Source organism: Sinocyclocheilus anshuiensis, unplaced genomic scaffold (assembly GCF_001515605.1).
Source record: "Sinocyclocheilus anshuiensis isolate Anshui unplaced genomic scaffold, SAMN03320099.WGS_v1.1 scaffold155, whole genome shotgun sequence".
In the NCBI taxonomy this organism is placed as follows: domain Eukaryota; kingdom Metazoa; phylum Chordata; class Actinopteri; order Cypriniformes; family Cyprinidae; genus Sinocyclocheilus; species Sinocyclocheilus anshuiensis.
The window spans coordinates 367,560-391,942 of record NW_015549572.1 but is presented as its reverse complement, the minus strand read 5'-3'; the positions used below and the strand labels follow the sequence as shown (position 1 = coordinate 391,942).

The 24,383-nt window shown below is 37.8% G+C and overlaps 2 protein-coding genes across 3 annotated transcripts; both read left to right on the top strand.

Moving 5' to 3' along the window:
- Positions 1–1,543: 1,543 nt before the first annotated feature.
- LOC107657442 (uncharacterized) lies at positions 1,544–13,491 on the top strand. 2 transcript variants are annotated; one of them, XM_016445512.1, is made up of 11 exons: positions 1,544–2,210; positions 5,027–5,476; positions 5,601–5,964; positions 6,812–7,285; positions 8,729–8,877; positions 9,022–9,238; positions 10,276–10,435; positions 10,534–10,625; positions 11,301–11,976; positions 12,084–12,198; positions 13,199–13,491. In XM_016445512.1, the coding sequence occupies exons 2-11, from the start codon at positions 5,069–5,071 to the stop codon at positions 13,283–13,285; spliced, it is 2,742 nt and encodes a 913-aa protein (XP_016300998.1). In that variant the 5' UTR covers positions 1,544–2,210; positions 5,027–5,068; the 3' UTR covers positions 13,286–13,491. The 2 variants fall into 2 exon arrangements, with proteins under 2 accessions (XP_016300998.1, XP_016300997.1); XM_016445511.1 differs by having other exon boundaries at positions 5,027–5,574; positions 5,699–5,964.
- Positions 13,492–16,832: 3,341 nt separating this feature from the next.
- Positions 16,833–24,034, top strand: LOC107657441 (transmembrane and ubiquitin-like domain-containing protein 1). Its single transcript, XM_016445510.1, has 3 exons — positions 16,833–16,937; positions 20,444–21,012; positions 23,146–24,034. Exons 2-3 carry the CDS (start codon positions 20,489–20,491, stop codon positions 23,495–23,497), a joined length of 876 nt encoding a protein of 291 aa, XP_016300996.1. The 5' UTR covers positions 16,833–16,937; positions 20,444–20,488; the 3' UTR covers positions 23,498–24,034.
- The last annotated feature ends 349 nt before the right edge of the window (positions 24,035–24,383 follow it).

The following is a 24,383-nucleotide window of genomic DNA, read 5'->3' as shown; positions in this document are numbered from 1 at the left end:
GTCCCCAAGAATGATTATAACAGAGTCTGGGTGTTGTTGTTCTGTGTCTGTGATCTGATCAGACAGTTTCTATAAATCTGAGCTCACGTGTGCTTGCGGAGGAATGTAAACACTGACGAGAATGAACGAGCAAAACTCCTGCGGTTAATAGAACGGCTTGCAGTTAACGAAGAGCGCTTCTAGATCGGGACAACACATCTTCTTTAACGCTGTAACATCTGTACACCACCTTTCGTTGATGTAAAAACATGTCCCGCCGCCGCGTGATTTCCCCGTTGATTCTGCGTCGCGGTCTGCTCTAAACAGCTGAAAACCCGGGAGACTCAACGCGCTGTCCAGAATGGCGTCATTCAGCCAGGTTTCCGTGAAACACAGAGCAGCAGAGTTTGAAAAATCCTTGTTTGTCCTGGAGAGCAGAAGAAGTTCGTCCATTTTGTTGGGTAGAGAGCAGAGATTCGCCAGATGGATGCTAGGCAACGGCGTTCAAAATCCGCGCTGCCTGAGCTTCACGAGCACGCCGACTCTCTTCCCCCGTCTGCGCGTCCTGAAGCGCTTGCTCCGCCAACTACAACGTTCAGCAAAACGTCTGAATAATCGAAATCCGGTAGAAGATTTTGTGGTGTGTTCTGCCGAATGTTCAGCAGTTCATCCCTGGTAAAACTGATCGTGTTTGAGAAACAAAAAAAACAGGAGAAATGAACAAAAACAGTACAAACACTGGAGAGCCAAGCACTGAGGCAGCCGTGTGCGGCACAATCTCCCCCTTATCATATTAATGATAATTAGATATTACATATAATTTGGTACTAAAAGGGTTGCACGTTTTATTGGTGCAAATGAGTAGTGGTGATATTTATTTTGTACAACATTTGCAACTGCTTTTTATCACTTAATTAGAAGCACCACAACATTAAATTGTCATCTGTTATAGAGACACTGAACAGACATTTAGAAGTTGATTTTAAAATGCAAAGTATTGAAAATAAAAATAAAGCTCTGTAAACACTTGCTTTTTTACAACACTACAAGTGTGTCCCATCAGGTAATGAAAAGTTCTACACACACACTTGTGGTCTTCATGCTCACTTGAATACTTGGACCAGATACAGGAAATACGTCATATAAGTAGTCAAGTGGTCAAGTGCAAAGACCGCAAGTGCAAAGACCGCTCACCCCAAAGTCTTCACTCCAAGGGCTCTGCCCTTCGAAGGGAGTAGGGCATAGGGATGATCACTTCCATTTGGAATTTACCCCGTGAACCGTTCGATACGAAAACACGTACCGTTACACCCCTAATAAAAAGCTATCAATGCCTTAATTGTGTGATAAAATATGGGAATAATGTATGTACCTTATGTATCTTCTTTTAGTTTTTTAGTACGTTATTGTTCTCTCAAATAAAATGTTGAAAAAAGAGAGTATTGAATAAGTTATATTGTCAACTCAATAATGCAACAATATTTTGTTATTATTAATTTAAATCAGAAGAACTAATATTATGACAGAGGAAAAAGTTCTCACCGCCCGACAAGCACGTGTTTCCGGACTGCCTCTGTTGACTTCCGGGAACATGGCGATCACCGGGGCGGCGGATGACCACTGGCGGAGTGCAAGGGGAGTGTAACGGAAGGCCGGGCGCCCCGAGGTTACAGGCCTGACAGACGAGTCCGCCGCGGCGACAGGACACGAGTCTCGTGTGTGGATCTGTATCGAGATCATAGAGAGAAACAGTTCCGCTCAGGCAGCTTTACCTTCACCTACACTGATAATCACTGACTTTAGCTGCTGGAAAAGAGTCGCGCATGATGATCAAGCCATGTCCTACCGGATCGCACCAAATTCACGCACTATATTAGCCATATTTTAATAAAACTCTCGCGGTTTCGTGACGCGGAGCAGATCAACCGCAGCTTCAACACGCAGATACTGTGAAATCATCATCGGTGTAGCAGTTTGTTAGCAGCGCGCAGCTCTGCTCCTCTTCCGGGGCCTCAGCAGATGCTCCATAAATCCTGCTTTTACAACATGTCAGTCCCGTTAAAGCTTTTATTAAAAATCAGTTTGTAATTCCACGCGGCTGTGCAGCACAGTTAGCCCTCGAATGATTTGAATCGAGAGCAATAATCTTGCCAATGCCACCAACTCCTGCGTGTGAACTCATCCTCCTGACCCTGCACGTCCATCCACGCTCCAGCCTCTGAGATAAACATGTAAGCCTGCTTTTAACGACATTGTCACGACAGGTCTCATGGAAGTGTTGCAACGGAAACATTTTAGACCTAGTCTGTTTTATAGGGGTACATTTATTAAGACAATTCAAGCTTTTTACTGTCACTGTACAGGTACAATGAAACTATTAACAAGTGTTAAAGAGAATGCTAGACGTTTGAGTTAAAGGAACAGTTCTTGAATGAAATAGCCTTCATCATTTACTCACCCTCATGACGTTCCAAACCAGAATGACTTACTTCTGTGGAACACAAAGTTTAACGAATGAGGAAAATGAGGACAAAAAACATCATTAAAGTATTTCATATGACTGTATTCCAAGTCTGAAGATATGCAAAAGCTTTTTTGTGAGCTAAAAAACGGTTGTTATCAAAGAAAATAATTATTGACAGCTGTGAGGTCACCCTTGAGGTCATTGTATGGAAAAGAGCAACTTACAATTGAAATTAACTTGTACTTTAATATATTTTAAAATCGAATTATTCCTGTGATGGCAAAGCCATCACTCCAGTTTTAGTGTCACATGATCTTTCAGAAATCATTTTGATATGCTGATTTGATGCTCAGGTAATATTTCTTCATATATCAATGTTTAAAAAATAGTTGTGCTGCTTAATATTTTTGTGGAAAGCTACAATTTTTGACAAAAAAAAAGCATCATTAAAGTTGTTTATATGACTATATTCCAAGTCTGAAGACGTACAATAGCTTTCTGTGAGGAAAACGGTAAAGTTAAAGGTGCAATAGGTGATTGTCTTCAGAAACATTTTTTGTTATGCTGGTTGAAAGTCTCTTCACATTCCGATAGCAATCATTAAGTTAAGTGGTCTAAATGTCTTTATCTGTATTTATATATTCTGTGGAAGGCGTAGGACAAAGAAATGTTCGTCCAATCAAAACGCTCGGTCCGAGAGTTTTAATTATCTTTCCTACCTGCCTGTCAACGTATGTATCTGCATACCTCTGCGCACCCGGTTCGCGCAGACAGAATACGTCATCAGCACGTTCACGCACGCTGTGCAGACAGAGCAAGAATGGCAGACAAACATCAACAACCCGATCTTCTTTTAAAGTTTTCTCACCGGTGAATGACACATGATGTAGCCCAGCGGTTAATCCAGTCCTCGCGCCAGCTCGTTAGAAGTGAGCTACGTGCATGAACTGTGTTCCGATCCATATGATCCCTACACAGTGTTCATTGCTCCCTCCTCCCTGAGCAGGGAAAATCCGTTGAAGTTTACTTCACTTCGGAACTTGGGCTGGAATTGGGAACCACTGATGTAGCCTCTTGTAGTAATGTTGTTTGTGGTATTCTGGTATGTGAGCGTAAATGCTTTCAGGGGGCGTGGCTTTGGACGGCGATTGCAGGGAGGGTGGGACGTTCGCTTTCAGTGCTATCAGGCTAAAGTTAGCATTTTCCAGGATCTCCCACTGCACCTTTAAGGTTGCAAAGTTGAAAATATTACTTGACCATTGTAACGTGCTATATAAATCAGTAAACAAAAACTAAATTAACCACCGTTGAGTTCCTTGTATGAAAAAGAGCACCTTGGACAAACTGCTGTAAATATCTCTTTTTGTGTTTTTGAGTTTGAAACAACATGAGGGTGAATAAATGATGACAGAATTTTCATTGAAGGGTGCAAATGTTGTGGAAGCAACATTACAATAGTCTAAGAATGTTGTTGTTCTCAGAGACGACCACTTGATTGGTTAACTGATGATGTGGTCATAGGATCAGTGTTTCCATAGTGACTAGTCCAACCATTGACACACCAACATGAGGCACTGACAGCAGATGCACTTGTAATGCCAGTCTCTGTTTAGAGCAGTTGGACTCCTAATGCAATATTCAATATACAATATTTGGATTAGTGCTTGTTTGAAATGCTTTTTTATATTTGGTCCGTTCAATCCAGAATATGTCATTCTACTGTTCCGAAGTTTGGGGTCGGTAATATTTTATGTTTTTGAAAAAAGTCTCTTATATTCACCAAAGCTGCATTTAAACAAGTATGAACAGTAATATTGTGAAATATTACAATTTAAAATAACTGTTTTATGTTTCTATTTCTGTGATGACAAAACTGAATTTTGGGGAGCCATTACTGTCATTACAGTCTTCAGTGTCACGTGATCCTTCAGAAATCATTCTAATATGCTGATTTAGTGCTCAAGAATCTTTTTATTATTATTATCATCAATGTTGAAAACAGTTGTGCTGCTTTTTTGTGGAAAGCATGCTACATTTTTCAGGATTCTTCAATGAACAGAAAGTTCAAAAGAGCAGCATGTATTAGAAATATGTTTTTAACAATGTTTAAAAGCCTTTACAGTTTACAGCCACTTTTGATGAATTTATGCATCCTAGTTGAATAAACGTACTAATTTCTTTTAAAAATCTTACTGACCCCAAACTTTAGTGTACATACTTGTCTGGATAGCTGTTTTTAAAGATTTGTATCTGGATCAACCTTAGAATCAGTATCATTTTATTGTGTTATGAAAACCATCCTAATTCATAAATGAGGTCTGATTCAGATATGAGGACGGGATATCCTCTCCTCCACTCAGCCCCTGATGGAAAGGGCACATCAGCCTGACAATTCTCAAGTTACTGTCTATTTCTGGAGCACCTCCTGCCTGATTCATTAGTGTGGAGATGAGTTTCTTTAAGCGCTGAACCATAATGTTGCATCTCACTGTGGGTCAGCACTAAAAGCTGCTGGATAAAGACTAAAAAAAATAATTTGTACTCTGAAGTGTACTCAGTAAAAGATGTGCTTTCTGTTTGTAGGAGTGTTCTTTTGAACTTCACTGTTGGACCACCCTATATACCATGCTGGGGTTGCCTGTATGCTTTGGCCTCTTAACCTGCAGGAGATTCTCCTCGCCCCACCAGCGTTCTCGCCTACTGAGTCTAGGTGCTCTCACTAGTATGTACACCACACGTATGTACAGCGGTGGTGGGGGCAAGCCAGGTCGCCGCATCGGCCTGGTAGGAGGAGGGCCGCCCATGCTGGAGAACCACCATCATCCGCTCCCACCACATCACCCCCATGTCCATCAGCCTCAGAGCTATCCACCTGTTTATCAAGCCCGTCTAGACTCCCACCGGCCCCACTACCAGACCCACCAACACTACCACACCCACCCTCAAGTCACCCACCTCCCACCTCCACACTACCAGCCTCATGCGCATTTGCACCACGGCAAGAAGAAGACCTGGAACTTCATCCACGAGAAGATGAGCTACGACACCTTCTTCACCATGAAGCGGCTGATCGATCGCTCGCACACCGTGGATGAAGTTCTGCGCTGGGTCACCCAGAATCCAGGGAAGATCTCGCACAAACTTCATCCACGAGAAGATGAGCTACGACACCTTCTTCACCATGAAGCGGCTGATCGATCGCTCGCACACCGTGGATGAAGTTCTGCGCTGGGTCCCCCAGAATCCAGGGAAGATCTCGCACAATCATTACCCCATTGCCCTACAGAAGATCGGTCAGCTCCTGGTGCTGCAGCAGGCTGGAGGGAGCGGATCAGGCGGCGGTGGAGTAGCGGGTGACGGGGCCTTACCGGCATCCTCTGCTGGAGGTTCGGGGGAGAACGCCATACGACAGATTCTGGATAATCAGGATTTTCAGATGCTCTGTGATGCCATTGTCAATGACTGCTCCAAGTTTGACAACTTCAGCATTGTTAACTGCCTTTATGCTGTAGCTGCTCTTGGTGAGTCATCACGTTTAGTTCAGTAGCTAAAATGAATGTAGTGTAGTTAGATAACATGGACAGGCACTTTGAAATATTACATTTTGCACTATTTTTAGATTACTAAGTAATTAAGCAAATTACATTGACATTAAACATGACCCTTTCATCAAAAGGTCAGATTTCCTTACTTCCATTTAACAGGGTTAATTGAAATTACGTGCTATAAAGAAAAAAACCACACACAATACATAATATAGAACATTTTTTCCAGGAATATTTAAGAGAGAAAAGGTACAAAAAGTCACAAAGTGCTCAGTGCAAACACAATATGTTTTCTGTACCAGCTTGCGTTTATGCAGTTATTAAAGTAAAAGGATGTCCAAATATTAAGAAAATGTTTCAAGAAATCATGAATAATAGCATTGAATTGAATAACAAGTCATTGAAATGGCTTTAGATGGTAGTAAAGCACAGTTCAAAAATATTTAGTATATTTAAAATGTTTAAAAACAAATAATTGCTAAATATTAAAATATATTTATTAATAATAATAATCATTTATTTAAATAAAAAGAATACCTGCACACAATATTCAAGGGGCAAAAAAAGTGCATGGTGCATGTTTTCCATAGCAGCTCTTATGTACTATATGTTGTTATTGAAGCAAAAGGGTGCCCAAATAAAAATTTTTTTTTTAAATGAGATTGAAATTCTTGTTGTTTGAAACATTTTTAGGTGAAGTATAGCTTGTGACACTGCTTGATATGCCATGTCAACGTCCCAGTTACAGTCTATAGTTTCTTGATATTTTAATATAAAAACATGTATTTTTGTATCGATCCTGTGTGTTCTCCATCTCACTCAGGGCTGCCCAGTGACTCTCAGATCGTACAGGTTCTGGAGGAAGAGTCCCAGGCTCGCCTGTCCCAGTTTAACCAAAAGGACATCTCCATGGTTTTCAGCAGCAGCATGAAGCTTCATCCGTCCAGCCAGCATCCCTTGATTGAATCATGTCTCGCCGGGCTAGAGAAGAACATTGAGCGGGAGCGCCATCCCCAGACGCTCTTCCTCCTGCTCTCCTACTACCGCACTAAATGGAGAGCGCTGGGGGCGGCAGATGTAGTTTCTCCTGAGCAGCTGGAGGTGAACCGGAAGATCCTGCGGCTGGTGAAGCACACACTGGCTAGTGTTAGCAGCGTCAGGGACCATGAGATGGTTCTGCTGGATGAGATGCTGTCAGCATGTGCCAGGGAGGCTAGCAACAAGAGCCTCGAGCTTATCTTCAGCTCTCACCTCTTCTACCAGAACAGGCAGGAGAAGTTTGTGAGCAGCCTTGCAGGTGAGTTAACGACACATTTGTCTTGTTCAAAAATTAGAGGCAATTTTACTAAACTCAAGTAATTCTGTCTGAAAAGGAAACGTATAGGAACAGTTTAGCCAAAATTTAAACTTATTTACTGCAATTATTTACTTTATATATGTTTAAACCCTGTATTTTACATATACAGGTCATTTTAAAAGCCCTGGGGTTGATTTTTAATGGTTTTGAAAGAAGTCTCTTATGCTCACCAAGGCTGCATTTGTTTAAAATTACAGTTAAAACAGTAATATTGTGAAAATATTATTACAATTTAAAATAACTGTTTTCAATTTGAATATGTTTTTAATACATAATTTTTTACTCATGACACACTACTCTTTTGTGTGATGTGTGAAAATGTATGTATTTAAAAAATCCACCATAAACCCACTATAATAAAAAAAAAAAACATTTCAGAAGCTAAATGATCAACAAATAATCAAACATATAACTTCTAATAAACAAACAGAAATTACCGTTCATAATTCTGACATTCCTGTTAATAATCTTTGATTCTTTAAAATGTTGAGTGTGTGTCAATAGAGAAATAATCTGAGTATTAACTGAGGAGTTCCGGCAGAAACTAACTTTGACCACTTGGTGTTCATGGCAGAATTTTTTTTCCTGTGAACTCTCTTTGTATTAAAGTTTTTGAAATGATACACAATACAGCTGCACGATTAATCGTTAAAAGATCACGATCTTGATTCAAGCACCCATGCGATCCCATTTCGATTTGCCCGTGTCTATTAAACCTTCGGAAAAAAAATCATACAACATTCAAATCTGCGTTCGCACTGCCGCTGACACAGAGAGCAGACATTTACCATGTTTGGGTAAGAAACAGCTTCACAAACAGTCTTCTCAACTACATAGTATTATTTCTGTCTTATGGTCATTCATATTATCACAGAAATACTGGGATCAAAGTTTACAGTTAGCGATCAAAATACAGCAAATCCCCTTTTGAAAGTAACTGGTGCTTCAAATGACGTGTCGATTGCATTGTGGCTGTTAAAAATGTATTTGTCATTAAATCTTCCGTTCAAGAGATTCATTCAAAAATGCTGATTCATCTAGTAATAAAACAAGTGATGTATTTATGAGTGTGTCATCGAATCATTCATTCAAACCACTTTTTCAAAATTGTAATATTAAAAATTGGTGCATTTAATATATTTTAAATGTATATGTATATTAAAATGTTTAATTCATTCAAATGAAACACTTTTAAATAGACTGCAGCAATAGTATTTTGTTTCGTTCAGAATAGTGGGAGAGTCGTGATCTCTATTTGAGACAAAAAATTGTGATTCTCAATTTATCCAGAATCGTGCAGCTCTAATACACAGTTTCCTGTTGCCACGAATTGAATGGGGGGTGAGAAATGAGGCTAACTTGAAACCCTTTTTATCTTTTTAGAGGAGTTGCCTAAAAAGGTTGATAGCATTACGCCTTACACCATGGCCCTCATCGCCAAATACATCGCTCGCCATCGCCTCAGAGAAACCCGCTTGCTAGACACTATCGCTGACTTCTTGGTCAAGAAGGGTGAATACCTGGACAGCAAGGTTTGAGAACTTGTCCAGTTTTGGTACTAAAGAGTTGTTTCAATAGGAAAGAATTTTCATTTTCCATATTATACAGTGCTGATAAAACCACATGAGCAATGTGTTGTATTGAACCTTTCCCCTTTCAACATTTTCTCTGTCTAGGTGATCCAGAAGCTCGTTTTCCCGTTCAGTCGTATGAGTTATCGGCCGGCTAATGAAGCTCAGTTTTTCTCCAAGCTGGAGATGGCGCTTGAACTAAAGGCTCTGAGTTCTCCGCTGGCCACCGTAAACATCCTCATGTCTTTGTTTCAGCTGGGCCATTTTCCTGGGCTTGTTCTTCACCGTGTCTTCTCTCCATCGTTCATCAGTAATGTCACCAGTGAGTTGGAGTTTGTCATTACTGGATGCTTGTTTGTGGAGTGCTAAGAAGACTAGTGCTCATCTCTTGAAAAGATAAAATAGTCGGCCTTTAAATATCCTTATTTGCTCAGATGGTTCAAGGCTCCATGTTGGTTTTTTAATGTTTAATGAAACTTATTTATAATATCCTGGTCACACATAAGTAAACACTAAAACTGAATTAGACCAGTACACACTCTTGCAAACACATTACAGGTGACACATAGCAATAGTGACCTCTGCTGGTGGACTTATTTCTTTACATAACATTCATTGCAATTCTTCAACAGTATTTATTTATATTGTTTACTTTAGTATAAATAAAGACAGTATTTTACTGTCTTTTGATACAAAGACCCACATAAAAAAATGAAACTGAATTCCAAAAAGGATGAAGGAATGTCTAGATCATGTTTCATATTATTAAATCATATAATTAAATGTATAAATACTTTACAAATGATTAACTAAATTGCAATAAAAAAAAAAAATCACCTCACAGAACAAATAATTGTGGTTTATTTTTATTAAAATAATTTTAGAAGTTTCTTAGACTATAAAAAGTTTGAGTTTGGGGTTTGTAAGTTTTAAATATATGTAGATTTTAAGATGTCTCTCATGCTTACCAGGGCTGGATTTATTTCATTATGAATTCAGTAAAAAAACAGCGATATTGTGAAATATTATTGAAATTCAAAATAACTGTTTTCCATTTAAAAAAATGTAATTTATTCCTGTGATGCAAAGCTGAATTTTGAGCAGCCATTACTCTAGTCTTCAGTCTCACATTATCATTCAGAAATCATTCTAATACACTAATTTGGTGCTCAAGAAACATTTTTTTTTATTATCAGTGTTGAAAACAGTTGTGCTGCTAAATATTTTTGTGGAAATCGTGATACTTTTTTTCACAATTCTTTGGCGAATAGAAAGCTCAAAATAACAGCATTACTTAGAATTTTTTTGTAACAATGTAAAAGAGTTTACTGTCACCTTTTCTCTGTCTCTTGTTTGTAGACAGCCCATATGCCCTGATTGTACGTCGATACCTTTCACTACTGGATGCAGCCGTCGAGCTGGAATACAGGGACTACACTGGACCTCGCCTTCTGGATACCCACAAAGTGCTCATGTTCGACCACGCTTTAACTGCGGATGAGGTGAACCGCAAATACAGGTTAGTGACTTTAGAAGTCTGCCAGTATCCTGAAATCCAAAAGAGGTGTTGCATCAATTTGTCCAGGTAGCAGTGAGCTCAGAGTGTTTGTATTGCAGTTATAAAGGTCTGGTTGCAGAGGCACTCCGGCAGCTTGTTGGTGAGCACGGCTACAAACAAGATGAAGTTCTCGCACCAGGATATTGCACAGGTCATTTTCTTGTTGTAATCCATGTATTTGTGTAGAAGTCAACTGATATAGATTTTTGGATGGCCAGAGAGCCAAGCCAGTATAGGTCTATATGATATTGCTGTATGTAATTTAAAGATGGTTAAATAACATGCATAATTTCTGCAGTGAAGTTGATATTTATTTTACGTAAAGTTTCTAAAATAATAAAAAAATAAAGTCCCAAAGTAAACTAAAGCCCCAAAAATAAATCAAAATCCCACTTCTGACACCAAACAGAAAAATTTAATGGTGCTGATAAAAAAGCCAAATATTGGCTGTGGCTGTATGCATGAATTTAAGTATTAATCATTTTTGTTGTGTAGTATTATAATTGTTATTAATATTAATTTTGGTGCTATTAGGAATTCATGTGTAGTTTTCTCTTATGGTAGTAGTTATATAGCTTTATTTATGTTATATATGTACATATATGTTGACAAACTATTGATTTTAAAAATGTAATTACACTTAAGTGACTCCGTCTGAACTTATTTGCTCAGGAATAAAACAAATAGTAAAAGTAAGCTTACGAAGTACAGTAATATCATGAAATATTATTACAATTTAAAATAACTTTCATGTAATTTTGCATACAATTATTCATATTAATTTTAGCATGATTATGAAATTCATGTGGCATTTTTCTTATGGCAGATTTCCTGCTGTGGGTCGACAGCACGGGCCGCGTCCTCCCCATCAGAACAGGCACACCAGCAGCATCATTAGCAGCAGGTTCAACCGCGTGTGTAGTACTGAACCTCAAATCTCCAGAGGGGCCCGGCTCTGTCGCAGCCCTTACTACTGACTTCCAGAAGTTCTCTCCCTTTGCCCCGTCACTGGAGGAAGGGGCCAACAAACGAGCAGGAGAGCAGGAGTCTGCCTTCCTCTCTGCTCACATGCGTCCCCCAGCAGCAGCAGCAGTAGGATCTCAGAGGGTCGGTCCTAATGGAACGGTCCCGCTGAACTACAACCCATATTACAGCACTTCAGATTATTACTCGACTCTAGCCAAGGAACACTCTCTGGAGAGCCAGGACAGCTCCACCCTCAGTAGCCCCTCAGACTGCCTGACCCAGACAGGACCCTCTGTTCCAGGCACGGTTGCTCCGCAAGACTCCCTGTTCCAGTTCTCCATTGGAAAAATCCTGGAGGATGAGGGAGGTGCTGCAACAGGAGCAAACCCGGGGCCGGACTGTGAGATGGCTACATTTTACGAAGGTGTTTCGTACCCAGAGGGTGGTGAGAGTGATGTTGTGGCTGCTTCTCCACTGCAGCTTCACAACCCAGACAACCCTGAAGCTGACCGGACCACAGGAGAGCAGGTGAAGAGGTCAGTCCTTCCTTAATCATTCAGTCAAATATATATCTATGCCATCTGGGCTTGAATGTCTTGCTCATTATTTTTAACCCATTCTTTCTGTCCTTCCTCACATGCAGGGTTATTATGTCTGTAAATGATAAATGGCATTACTGCCATTATTCTGACGTGCTGGTCGGATCCAGGGCAATGAGAGACCGTCACCTGCAATTATTGGGCTACATCATACTACAGGTGAACACTGAGCAAAATATTTGATTTATTCAATTTTTAATTTCTTCAGGCTTAAGATATCATATATGCTGTGTGTCTAGTTTATTTTAAATAGTAGGGACCCACCAATATTTGGAATATATGACTTAATTTTAATAGCAGAATATAATGTTTTATGTTACATTCAATAGTACATCAAACCTAATCTGATTGCAGCTCTTTTCTTTAAAAAATAAAACACTATACTAAAATCAATAGTTTAAGTCAATGTATATGTACATATTAAAATACATATTAAAACTATAATTTTGAATTCTTAAAGATTAGCTTGCATGGGGAAAATATAAGATTTTTTTCTGAAATTAATACTTTTATTCAGCAAGGAGACATTAAATTGATCAAAAAGAGACAGTAAAGACATTAATAATGTTACAAAAAAAACTTTCAAATAAATGCTGTTCATTTTTCATGATCATGATTTTTTTTTTAATGATCATGATTAATCAGATTAACTTTTTATTCATCAAAGAATTATGAAAAAAGGATCACCATTTCCAGAAAAATATTAATCAGTACAACTGTTTTAAACTGTGATGTAATAAGAAATTGAATGGTATATGAAGGAAATAAATAATAAGTAAAGTTTCTTGAGCACCAAATCAGCATATTAGAATGATTTCTGAAGGATCATGTGACACTGAAGACTGGAGTTATGATGCTGAAATTTCAGCTTTGTGATCACAGGAATAAATTTCTGTTTAAAATGTATTTAAATAGAATGTATTTTAAATGTATTTAAATAGAACATAGCTATTTTAAATTGAAATAATATTGTACAACAGTACATTTTTACTGTATTTGTGATCAAATAAACTTGCTAAATAGAGTTAAATCTTTACTATAGCATTAAGGCAGCATTAGATTATGGCAAAAATATCAAAAATAAGGAATTTACAAAAAAAAAAAAATCACTATTTATATAATATTTATAAAACTTAATTTACTTGTATTTTACTTGCAGTTGCCCTATTTGGAGTTGGAGAAGCTGAACGGGATAGAGGAAGTGAAGCAGTACCTACACAAAAAGCTGCTGGAGGTTCCTTTATGACGACATAAATGCAGTGTGTTTGTGTGCTTCAGAGAGTATGTGCCACATCCACAGTTTCAAGAGGTTTCGTTGTTTTCAGAAAGACGATGGTGTCTGTGTGTGTATGTGAGCGTCTGTATGTGCGTTTGTACACCGGATGTGAACAGTCCTTGATTTCAGGACAAAACTTCGGCTGACACAAGGAATCTGGGTGGGTGGGTGTTATTGTTATTCTTTAATTACACAGAGATCTTCTTAGGGCAAAGTTCAAAATAATATATGTAGTCTATCTGTGCCTGGATAATAAAGCTTATTCAGCATCATCAAGCAAACATTACTCTCCTCAGCAAATGATCAAGGGCCATTTCATTCTCAATGAACATCACAAAACATCAGCAGCACTTCTGAAATCTTTTAGATTTTGTCCAGAGTGAGTGTTTTTTGGGTATATTTGGGGGTGGGAAGAACAGGCGGTTTGTTATTATATGTTCGCCAGCATTTTATTTTAGTTTTTGATGGTGTTCCCACATCCCCTTTTGTGTCCTCACTGTTTTTTTGGTGTGTTTAGGTGCAAGTTTGTCTTTTGGGGCAAGTATAGTACAGTATATTTTATGGATGTGGACACAAGTTTGCAGGGGTCTGGTGATGAGCCACAGCTAGCCTGTATTTCAGACGCTGCCACCACGACCACTGCTGCTCTTTGGTTTTGAACCTAAAAGAATTGAGGTTTTGGGGATAAATATGGACATATATGTTAAGAAATAAATGGGGATGTTGATTAAAAGTCTTATGATGTGAACTGTATGGATTTACAGAATAGATAAAGATGGAATGTACAAGAATTATTATATGCAGGAATGGGTTATGTTTATGTATTTTATTTTCTCAAAATGATTAACCGCTTGTGAGGGGAAAAAGCAATGCACAAAGTTGACTGCAGGATAGTTATTAAATAATGTTTTCATCTCTCCCATGTGGAGAATGTTGCATTTTTAGATTGTGCCTTTAGTGTATGAATCTGTCCTCATTGTAATCTTCAGACAAATTCTAAACATAAAGCTTAATGAAAGTCTTTTATGAAAAGACAAGTAAATGTAGCTGCAGTTAAAAAAATAATGTTAATTTCATCATTAAAAATAAATAAATTCATGGAATCCAGTTGGATTTGTCATATTCATTTTTTTCACAGTGACAGGCAATGATCTAGTGTGATGTTTAAGTATTATCATAGTTCATTTTAATAAGTACAAAATAAGTTTTGCATAGTTAATTTCAATTAAAGCCAAGAAGGTTTGTTAAATCAAGGCCTTGCTTACATTCATGTGATTCGAGAAGCTTGATACGAAAAGCATAAAGATCCTAAAATCAGATCTTAATATGGAAGATGTATTTTGTGCGAGTCAACCATACACCACTTTCTCTGTGTGCATTTGCTTTGCTCTTTCTTTAGAGGGAAAGATCATTTATTATGGGAAGTGAATGTAAGTGGACCGTGTGAGTGAACGTCTGTGTCAGGTAGCAGGTGGGGAAATGGATTGAAATGTCTGTTTATATATACATAATAAAATGTCTATATAAAAAAGATTATTAAAAATGAAAAAGCAGAAAATTGAGTTTGTCTTCAGTTTATTTTTTCAAGCCAGGTAGATATCCTTATGTTACACTCTACACTTATGTCAAGTTGCAACCAATATGCAGTGTTATTTTAGTATTATTTGTATAATATTATAGTATTTAATAACATTTTTAATTATTATGATTATTAGCTTATATATTTTCAGATTTTATTTTAGTTTGGTAACTATTTTGCTGTCCATTGAGTTCTATTCTATATTATTAATTATTTGTATTATAATTAATATTTTTATTATCAATATTTTGTTCTAGCTTCATTTCAGTTACCCTCATGTTGTTCCATATCTGTATGACTTACTGCTGCAGAAGACAAAGGAAGATATTCGTTTTTTCATCTAATATGAATTGTTATTAATTATTAATTTTATTTCAGCTTCATTTCAGTTACCAAAGTGGTAGTTTGTTAACACTTTGTCTCATCTGTGGATAAATCCTCATCAAAAGTTGAATATCTCAATCTTGAAAATTGACTTTAAAAGGGATTTTGCCACAAGCTTAAAGCTGGCCTGTCAAACATAATGGATTCAGCCTGTTTAACACAGGCTGATCAGGTGCTAGTGGCAGCTCTGAGTTTGTCATTTAGTGTCCAACACATCTAAGCATCTGTGTGTGAAGGACAGACAGTAAAAACATCATCTTCAGGTGATCTAGTTGCAAAATACATGCATTCACTAAAAGAGTGTCTGTTTATTTTGGCACAGCTGCATTGACAGGTAAAGTGTTCGAATTTTCTTAAAGAAACAGTTCACCCAAAAATTACATTTCTGTCATCATTTACTCACCCTCGCGTCGTTCCAAATATGAGTGACTGTCTTCTGGGCAACATAAGAAAATATATTTTAAAGAATGTAACAAAACAGTTTTGGTGGCTATTGAGATATATATCTTTCATGTTCCACTGACGAAAAAAGAGAAAATGCCAACATATTTTTTGTTTTTTATATGGTGAACTATCCCTTTAAATACTTTCAGAATTAGTTATGTCAATTTACGTATATTAATGATTTTAATAATATATAACGTTGTAAAGCTTGAAAGTTATCCGTGATTAATAATATCTATTTTTTTTTTTTAATTTTGACTAGATTATTACTAATAGTTGTCTTGAAGGATTTGACTTAAAGTCACCATGAAATCAAAATTGAAAATTATTATTTTTGAATGGAATACTGTAGTGTTTATTATAAATCATTTATCCGTGCACTTCATATTTTTTTTTTAATTAATGTGCCCTTCTAATCTTTAAACAAAAACGTTAACCTCCCCTCCCCCTCAAAACGACTCATCTTCTCTTCCGGTCACGAGCTATGGCGCAAGGGCGGAGCTATCTGGAACTGCCAACATCAGTGACCTTTGGAATAAACTACAGGGGGGGGAAAGCGGAAGCTGATGCTTCACTTTATAGCACTGACACCAGTCATGAGGGAGTACGTTACCCCTAAACATTGAAAAGATATTAGGATATTACGACAACATTACTCTTAGGACATCGCAAAAAAATGTTTTCAAGAATATGACTTAACCTGATGGAGGACGCGCCCAGTCATTCAGGCAGTCTCTCTCTCTCTCTCTCTCTCTCTCTCTCTGGCGCGGGAGTGCTGTTTAGGCATGTTTTGTGCCGTTGATCGTCGTTGTCATCCTTAATAAATAAAACATTTATTCATGCTTGGGTGTCGGCTGTAAATCCAGTGGAGAGAAATCCCCCACCACTAACTGCAAACTGGCATTCAGATCTGCCTCCATTTTGTTGGCAACGCCCCAACTTCCAAGGATCCAATCAATTCCCGAAGGACGAAATCAAGTCCCGCCCTCTCATTTCAGATGCCGTTTCACTCGGATATACGTCACAGTAGAGAAGAAAATACAATCGCAACTTCCGTTTCATGCCGACTTTAAGCCAATAAACCTTTATTTTGAAGGTAGGTTTTTTTTAGCCGGAAGTAGTCGTTGTGGCATCATTCTATCCTGCCAGTGATCAGGAAGCGCAGACGTTAAAGGGTGCGAATCATGGACCATCAAACGATGTGATATGTCAACGGTAAGTCGTTTTCGGAGCCTCATAGAGGCTTTTACAAAGTTTTAACTCCACTCATTTCGAGGACACATTCAGTTGAGGCGTAGCTAAAGGAAACAGCTGTGTTGAGCGCGTGATAACTGCTCTGTTTGGTGGCTATAGCGGTGCCTTTACGTTCACGGACAGATTTTCACTAATAAACACACACCTGATGCTTATCAGACCAACACGCATTGCTTTAGAAAATATAAGAATTGGCTGTTTTTGTAAAAAAAAAAAAATATTTAACAAACTTTTTTTGTGGATGTAACGTTACTGGTTACGTGGCTGTTGATAACTGTTGTTGTTGTTTTTTTCGTTTCCTGTTCGTGTTCTTACCTTTACATTACGTTTCATGATTAGACGCGTAAATTCACCTGTTGTTCATGTGAACGATCACACTTGTGTATTTAAATGATGCTTTAAAAAAGGTATTGCTCTTAACGCGATAGTTCACCCAACGTTTATGAAAAGTATGTCATCATGTACTCACCCTCGTGTTGTGTCAAACCCGTATGTCACTATTTCTGAGGAACAGAAGAGGAGATGTTTGGTAGAATGACAGCTTCTCTTCACTTTCGTTGTATGGAATAAGATGTTATGAAAGTGAAAAATTATTAAGACTGTCAGTCTGTAATGTTCTGCCTAACATCTCTTCTTTTGTTCCACGGATGAAAGAAAGTCATAGAGGTTTGAAACATATTCTGAGGAACATATTCTACCCGCTTTGCTCTTGAGAAATGTGCTGTGCGGTGGACTGCATGCATAATGAAAGCAGCTGTCATCAGACGGCATGAGATATGACCTGAAACATGCTGACACTCACAGTTAAGAGAGGAAATATTTGGTTTACTGAGGGACCACTACACTGCTTCTCTGTTCAAAGGTTGCGGCTTATGCTTGTAACAGTTTAAAGGATTGTACAAAGACTATTTCTGCTTTAGTAGTCATGCTGTGGGAAAACATCAAATTCATAGACCAATTTATCAGCCTAAAATGATCCAGATGGTTATGTCATAGTTTTCTAAGGCAAGACACTACAGGCAAAACCATTGATTTTTCATGTGCTGGTCAGTTTTGAGATTTAGGGGTATTTGGCTTCAATGGCATGTCTACCTAAGAGTAGTGGAAAGAAAACATCCAAAATACACATTTAAGTATTTATGTTATGCTTTATTTCCGTCTGGAGATTTCATTGACATTTACATTGATCTTTAAAGGCTGTTTTCTCAAAATGAGTTGTTTGTGTTTGTGTACACCTAAATTTCAATTTTTATTCCCATGTACGTTCTAACGGTTTTTACAGAGGAGTTTGTTCATTTATCATTTGCCTGATATAATACTGGTTAATTCACGGGGAATGTATTTCCCTTGCTGATGAAGCTTGACAGTATTTTCTAATTTATGGGGTAATAGAAGATATTCAAAATCTCCTCGTTAAAAAAAAATCAGTATGTCAACAAAATGAAAGAGGACCTGGCTTTATCCAATGTTCATATTTCTGGAAATAAATGCAATTTAGTGCATTTTAATTTATAATTTTAATAATGCATCATTGACATATACGAGCATAACATTTCAGAAAGCATAAGATTTCAGAAAAAGTTACATTTGTATGCTATTCACCTGTGGAGTCTTGCCTTAAAGATTATCTTGCTATTGCCCCAGCAAATGCACCCACCTGTGATCATTTGCTCATTAATAACTCATCAATTCTTGATTAGGGTACAAGAATTTTAAAGATTCCTCTTGATGGGAATTTTTTTTCCTGTTATGGTTATTACCGAAAAAAGACTTGAATATTAATAATAGCACAGTTTGTGTAAAAAAAAAAACTGCTTTGAGATACAAATTCAGCAAAAGGTTTTTCGATCACTTTTGGCATTTCATAAAGTTTCATATTTTATAACACCATATGCTATTGGTTATTGAATGGTGTACATTAGGGTTGGGCCGATAGACGATGCCATTGTCCATCACCGATGGCTGACAGACATCACAATAAGCTGACATCGTGATCCCCCCCCCCTCTCTCCCGCAATCCGCCGCATCCCAGTTCCGTGTTCGGAAAGGAAATGAAGTGTACTACGGAAACCCTAAAGGGAATAAATAGCCTACGAGATCGGAGGATAAAAAAATATTTCAATACTTTTTCTCGCAATTATATCGTTGGGTAAGTATAGGCGACTGTATATAAATTGCGGGCATCAGAGAGCCGCTATTGAAACCGCTTTCGATTGCGCGCTCTCATTTTACTTTCACTTTCGAGATTTGCGATCACAAGGACTCTATACTATGGAGCGGCAGTACTTACCACACATTTGACAAGATTGGATGTTTGTCATTGGTGCTCAGGATCTGCAAATCATTTGACATTTCTCCTTACTCTGTGTATGTGGTAAGTGAACTTCCATGTACTGTAATGCAACAGGCTACCGCTAGCAAGCGGCTAACTTTTTAGTGGCTCCGTAGAAAGCGTTATTTGCTTCATCATGATGTTTCACTGTAGACATCTTCCGATGTCAATTTGGTAGACATCGCCCAACCGTAGTGTACAGATTAAAGCTTCCACTGTAGCTCATGCATATTTCACAATGTCTGTTGCAGACAATTTGAGTGTAAGGGGCTAAATCTTAGTACATGTCAAATATTTGGGCTATATTTTAAAGCTAGTGGTATAGAATGCTGAAAGGCCGTGACTGAGTCTTCAAATAAAGTCAGTGTTTGACCTGTATAGACCATAAGTGCAACTTTTTAAAAAATGGTTATTTTTGTAAGAAAACAGGAAGCTTGTTTATTTTTCCCCCCACAACTAGCCAATACAAACTTTGTATTTGTATCTTATACTTAACAGTTTTCACAACAAAATGAACCCACAAGGCAACAGAAAAAGTCATTAGTCTTTTTAAAATGATCAGAGTTCCCACAATTATGAAAAACCTGCAAATATCTGAGATTTTTAATATAGCCAAAACTAGACTTGTGCCGGTATTCGGTAATGCGATATATCACGGTAATGAATATGCACGATATTGTTATCGTGGGCTCTTCTAAATACCGTGAATAATTAAACTAAATTTCAATACCGTGATAATACCGTATACCGTGATAAAAGCATGAGCAATTAATCGCAACATGAAAATTTGATACCGGCATATCTCTAGCCAAAACATGGTTGAATTGTAATATTTCTTCTCCTCTGAGAAAATTGTTTTATACTGTGTGTGTGGTACCCGTGGGTTTTTAATCAGGTTAATTCAAATTTAGTGTAAGAACTTTTGTCTGTCTTAGTTTCTATTTTAATTTTTAATAACGTTAAATAACGATAAGTATGGTTTTCACTGTAACGTGTAACAAGGGAGCCATAAAATAAAGTATCAAATTTAGTTAGAACTGTAGAAACCCTGAATGATGCATAATGCATAACCTGTATTTGATTGAAATAATTAACTGTCAGGAATGTCATCAGTAATTGTGAACATGTGCTGTAGGTGCCTAGTCTGAAGTTGCCTTAGTCCAGGACACAGCAGACCAGGATGGCTCTAATAGAGGGGGTGGGTGATGAGGTCACCCTGCTCTTTGGAGTGGTGTTCCTGGTGCTCGTCCTGGTTCTGGCCTGGGCCTCCACTCACACTGTTGAACCCCCTGAACACCTCCTCTCACCCAGCCCAGGGACCTCCCCCTCCACAGAGACTGACAGCCAGGAGCCGCTCCCCTCGGGTAACACGGACTCGTCGCCCGGCGAGAACAGCGAGAATGATAAGAGTGAGCCTGGAACAGAAGCGGGAGCGGCGGGACAGTCCCCGGATGCTAGTAGGGCTGGAGGAGGTGAGGGAGGCCTCCTGGAAGAAGCAGGGATTGGGAGGGATGAGTTGAGACATCGAGAATCAGCGGGTCCCTCGACTCAAACTCCAGCCAGCGCCCCAAGTGCCACACAGCCTTCGGCCGAAGATCCACCGAATGACACCCAAAGAAACATGGTGCTCAGGCTGAAGTTCTTGAATGATACAGAGAGGACCGCACAGGTGAATCTTCAAGACACCATTGGCTACATTAAACGGTAAGCAGCTGAAAACTGATCATAATAATTTTTTTTTTTTTTGAATCAGATGTTCTTTTAATGTAAGATTAAGACGCTCAAGGCAGCATACAAATTACAGCAGACAAATATTTATTTATTTTAAATGAGCAAAAACAACTTGGGCAATTCTAAATGTAAGAATTTGACAATTAGTATTTGCACCAAGGAATTAATTATTTCACTCATATTTATATGAAAATTTTCTTAGTTTCTAATTATTTAATATAAATCTTATCTAAAATTTTGTCTTAATTTAATTACCTACAAGTAATTTTTAAATCATGTTGTTTAAACCATTTTGACCTAAATATGCTGATTGTAAAAATAATGTTTTCATCTGATGTGCTGTAATTATTTAAAATTCCTTAAGTAATTTTTTCATATAAATTCATGTTTTTTCTGGAAAAAAAAGTTCTAGTTTGCACATTCTTTTTTTCTAGTTCATTGTTATTCTATGTTGTTAAATTCAGAATGACAGTTCTGTGCCCTCTTTGCTTCCTCAATTTAAATTCAAAACTTCAACTGGATTTTAACAGGCATTCTTAATTAAATTCTAAATGGTGCTTGCGCTGCTTCTGTTTGTCTTCTGTTTTCATGCTTATATCAAGATGGCAGTTGTACAGTGACCATTCATGCTCTTCAGAGGCCATTTTTGCCATTTATTCCATTTTTGCTTATGGATTATATCCTTGGCTACCTGCTGAATTAATTGTCACTAGGCAACTTATACATTTTTGTCAATCAATAAGAAAGCTTCTGCCAAGAAAATGTCTGCAGCAGCAGCAGCAGCAGCCCACACACAGTTACCGGCCAGAGACCTTTTGTTCCAACACCACTACTTCATCCTATGCAGTGTGTAGCACTATGCTTTCAGTCAGAAGAGTGAACCAAAAAGAGACCTCCTTAAGCCTCATAAGACACAATTATCCATTCTTACAAGCAGTACCATTCTATTGAAATCAGGCAGAAGGGTTCTTCAATGTCTAGTGGATATATGAGGCACTGAGTGTGTGGGAGTCCACATGATGTTTGCAGTAGGTGAATGCACACTTTCGCTAGGTGAGAGGTCAGATTGGAGAGTTTTTAGTTTTGGAAAGTTATTAATTGGGAAGACAGCTTGTGTTTGCAAAGAAAATCACTGCACAATCACTATTCACTACATTTGTAGTGGAGTTTTCTTCTGTTTCGAATGGAAATTAAACATTGCTGAGCAACTTTACAGAATGCCTACATTCTCTGCTAATGATAGTATTTAAAACACAATTTCATTCAGCTTTTTACAAATGCTTCTGATGTTCCAAACTCCCCAAAAATGTTCCATGAAAATAGTTTCAAATGCATTAGCACAGCATTATTTAGGGATGACAATTTAAAATGTTTTTTTTTTTTTATTTTTTTTTATTTTTTTTTTTTTTAAGGATTGAAGGCTGTTTTTTTTTTTTTTTTTGTCTTGAGCTACACACCAAATCATATTGCAACAGTTTTGTCATTGTAATTATGATTTGAACTGTGATATGGTAAACATTTAACGTCTAATCTCATTCTACTTGGATATCAAAGTTAAAATCAGAATGAAAGAGCAGCTCTCATGATGAACAGGGTGTACAAAAATCTACAAGCAATTATTTTTGTCTACAAATTAAGTCATACTTTAAGTCATGTTTCTCTTTAGAGGTGTTTACATGAGCCCTCTTTAAAGAAACCAAATATAAACTGATTTAACCAATATACAGTATATTATATTTGACAACCATTTGTAAGGTGAAGCAGTCTTGTATTATTCCTTAATCACCAGAAGTCATTTTTAACGTATGAATATTCTAAATACATTTTTATGCTTATTCCTGATTTCTCCTCTTTTTTCCACTCCTTTGTAGATTGTAAGTTAAATGAGACATTTTAAATACTTCTCTTTTTTTTTTTTGTCATTAAAACGCTTACGAAACTTTTGACATTTGACTGATTTTGTTATACTTTAATATTTCCAAGGAAGACCTTTTCTGTTTCTATGTGTAGTTATATATTTATATATTCTTAAACAAGCTGAGCAGCATGTGTAGGTTTTCGTGTTTGTGCGTATATAAACGTCTATGTGTTTGATTACATTTTCAGGACTTACTTTGCTGGACAGGAGCACCAGGTACGTCTGATTTACCAGGGTCAGCTCCTTCAGGATGACGCTCAGACGCTGGCCTCCCTCAACCTGGCCGACAACAGTGTTCTGCACTGCCACATCTCCCAGCACGCCACACGGGCCTTGCCTGCCGGGGTACGGGCTGCTGACCAGGTGCATGTGGCGCTCAACGTGGGCAGCCTCATGGTGCCTCTGTTCGTGCTTATGCTGTCTGTGCTCTGGTACTTCCAGATCCAGTACCGGCAGTTCTTCACTGCACCTGCCACCGCCTCACTCGTGGGCATCACCATCTTCTTTAGTTTTGTTGCGTTTGGGGTGTATCGCCGTTGATGGCTGTTTCTGTCCACTCATATTCAGCATTTACGTGTTTGCGCACATACAGATACACATTCTTTGCACTTGCTCACTCACCAGTGCCAGTGGCAATGTCTTCTGGGAATTCTGGACTTTTCAGGTTTGCTGAAGGCTGTGATTTCAGAGAAACATCTCTGAGGTCGTCTGTTTTTTTGTTTTGTTTTTCCTTGTTTTTTTTTTGGTTCATCACTTTTGCCATTTTTCGTCTGCACCAAGTTTATGCTTGTCACGGATTGAAATATGCTATATATTTGATTTTTAAAAAAAGAAAAATAGAGATGATTGTGCCATGTGCATGCTGCCAGTGTGAAACTGGGGCTTGCTTGTAAGAGGGTATGTGAATTAAAGGTGTTTGAGTTTCAAGCGGGGCTCGTCTGGCTGTCTGCCAGACTCAAACTGTAGTAAAGCAGTTCAGCTAGAGCTGCTCTTATGTGTTGGGACAATTAAAATAATTTGTGTACAATAAGGCTTTTGAAATGGAGATATAATCTATTAAATCATTCTTTTTATTTACTGGTGAGTGTTGTCATTTTTTAAATGTTTTACTGCTGCTTATATGATCATTTTAAGACTCATTTGTCTATATATATACTTTTTAAACTGTACACAATTTATTGTATACTGTAGTCCCCTAAAACATTTTTGGAGCCTAAAGTCAAACAAAAAATGTCTGAATGTCATTTCAGTTATAAATAAAATATCACACCATGTGGCATCTGCAAACAAATGGTGCTCAGAACTAACTGAATTTTTCTGAGTCATCTTTCCAATTACTATCAACAGACTGGTGTCAGAATGTTATTTAATGAATGTTTTAAGTTAGTTTCCTTAAAGTTCACATTGGTGTCATAGAAAAGTAAGT

Excerpts from the sequence above, each read along its gene's own strand:
- LOC107657442 (XM_016445512.1), top strand. The coding sequence starts at position 5,069 with ATGCTGGGGTTGCCTGTATGCTTTGGCCTCTTAACCTGCAGGAGATTC. Across the intron at positions 5,477-5,600 it reads GGAACTTCATCCACGAGAAG|ATGAGCTACGACACCTTCTT; the intron begins ATGAGCTACGAC and ends ATCCACGAGAAG. Across the intron at positions 10,626-11,300 it reads CGCACCAGGATATTGCACAG|ATTTCCTGCTGTGGGTCGAC; the intron begins GTCATTTTCTTG and ends TTCTTATGGCAG.
- LOC107657441 (XM_016445510.1), top strand. The coding sequence starts at position 20,489 with ATGGCTCTAATAGAGGGGGTGGGTGATGAGGTCACCCTGCTCTTTGGA. Across the intron at positions 21,013-23,145 it reads ACCATTGGCTACATTAAACG|GACTTACTTTGCTGGACAGG; the intron begins GTAAGCAGCTGA and ends TTACATTTTCAG.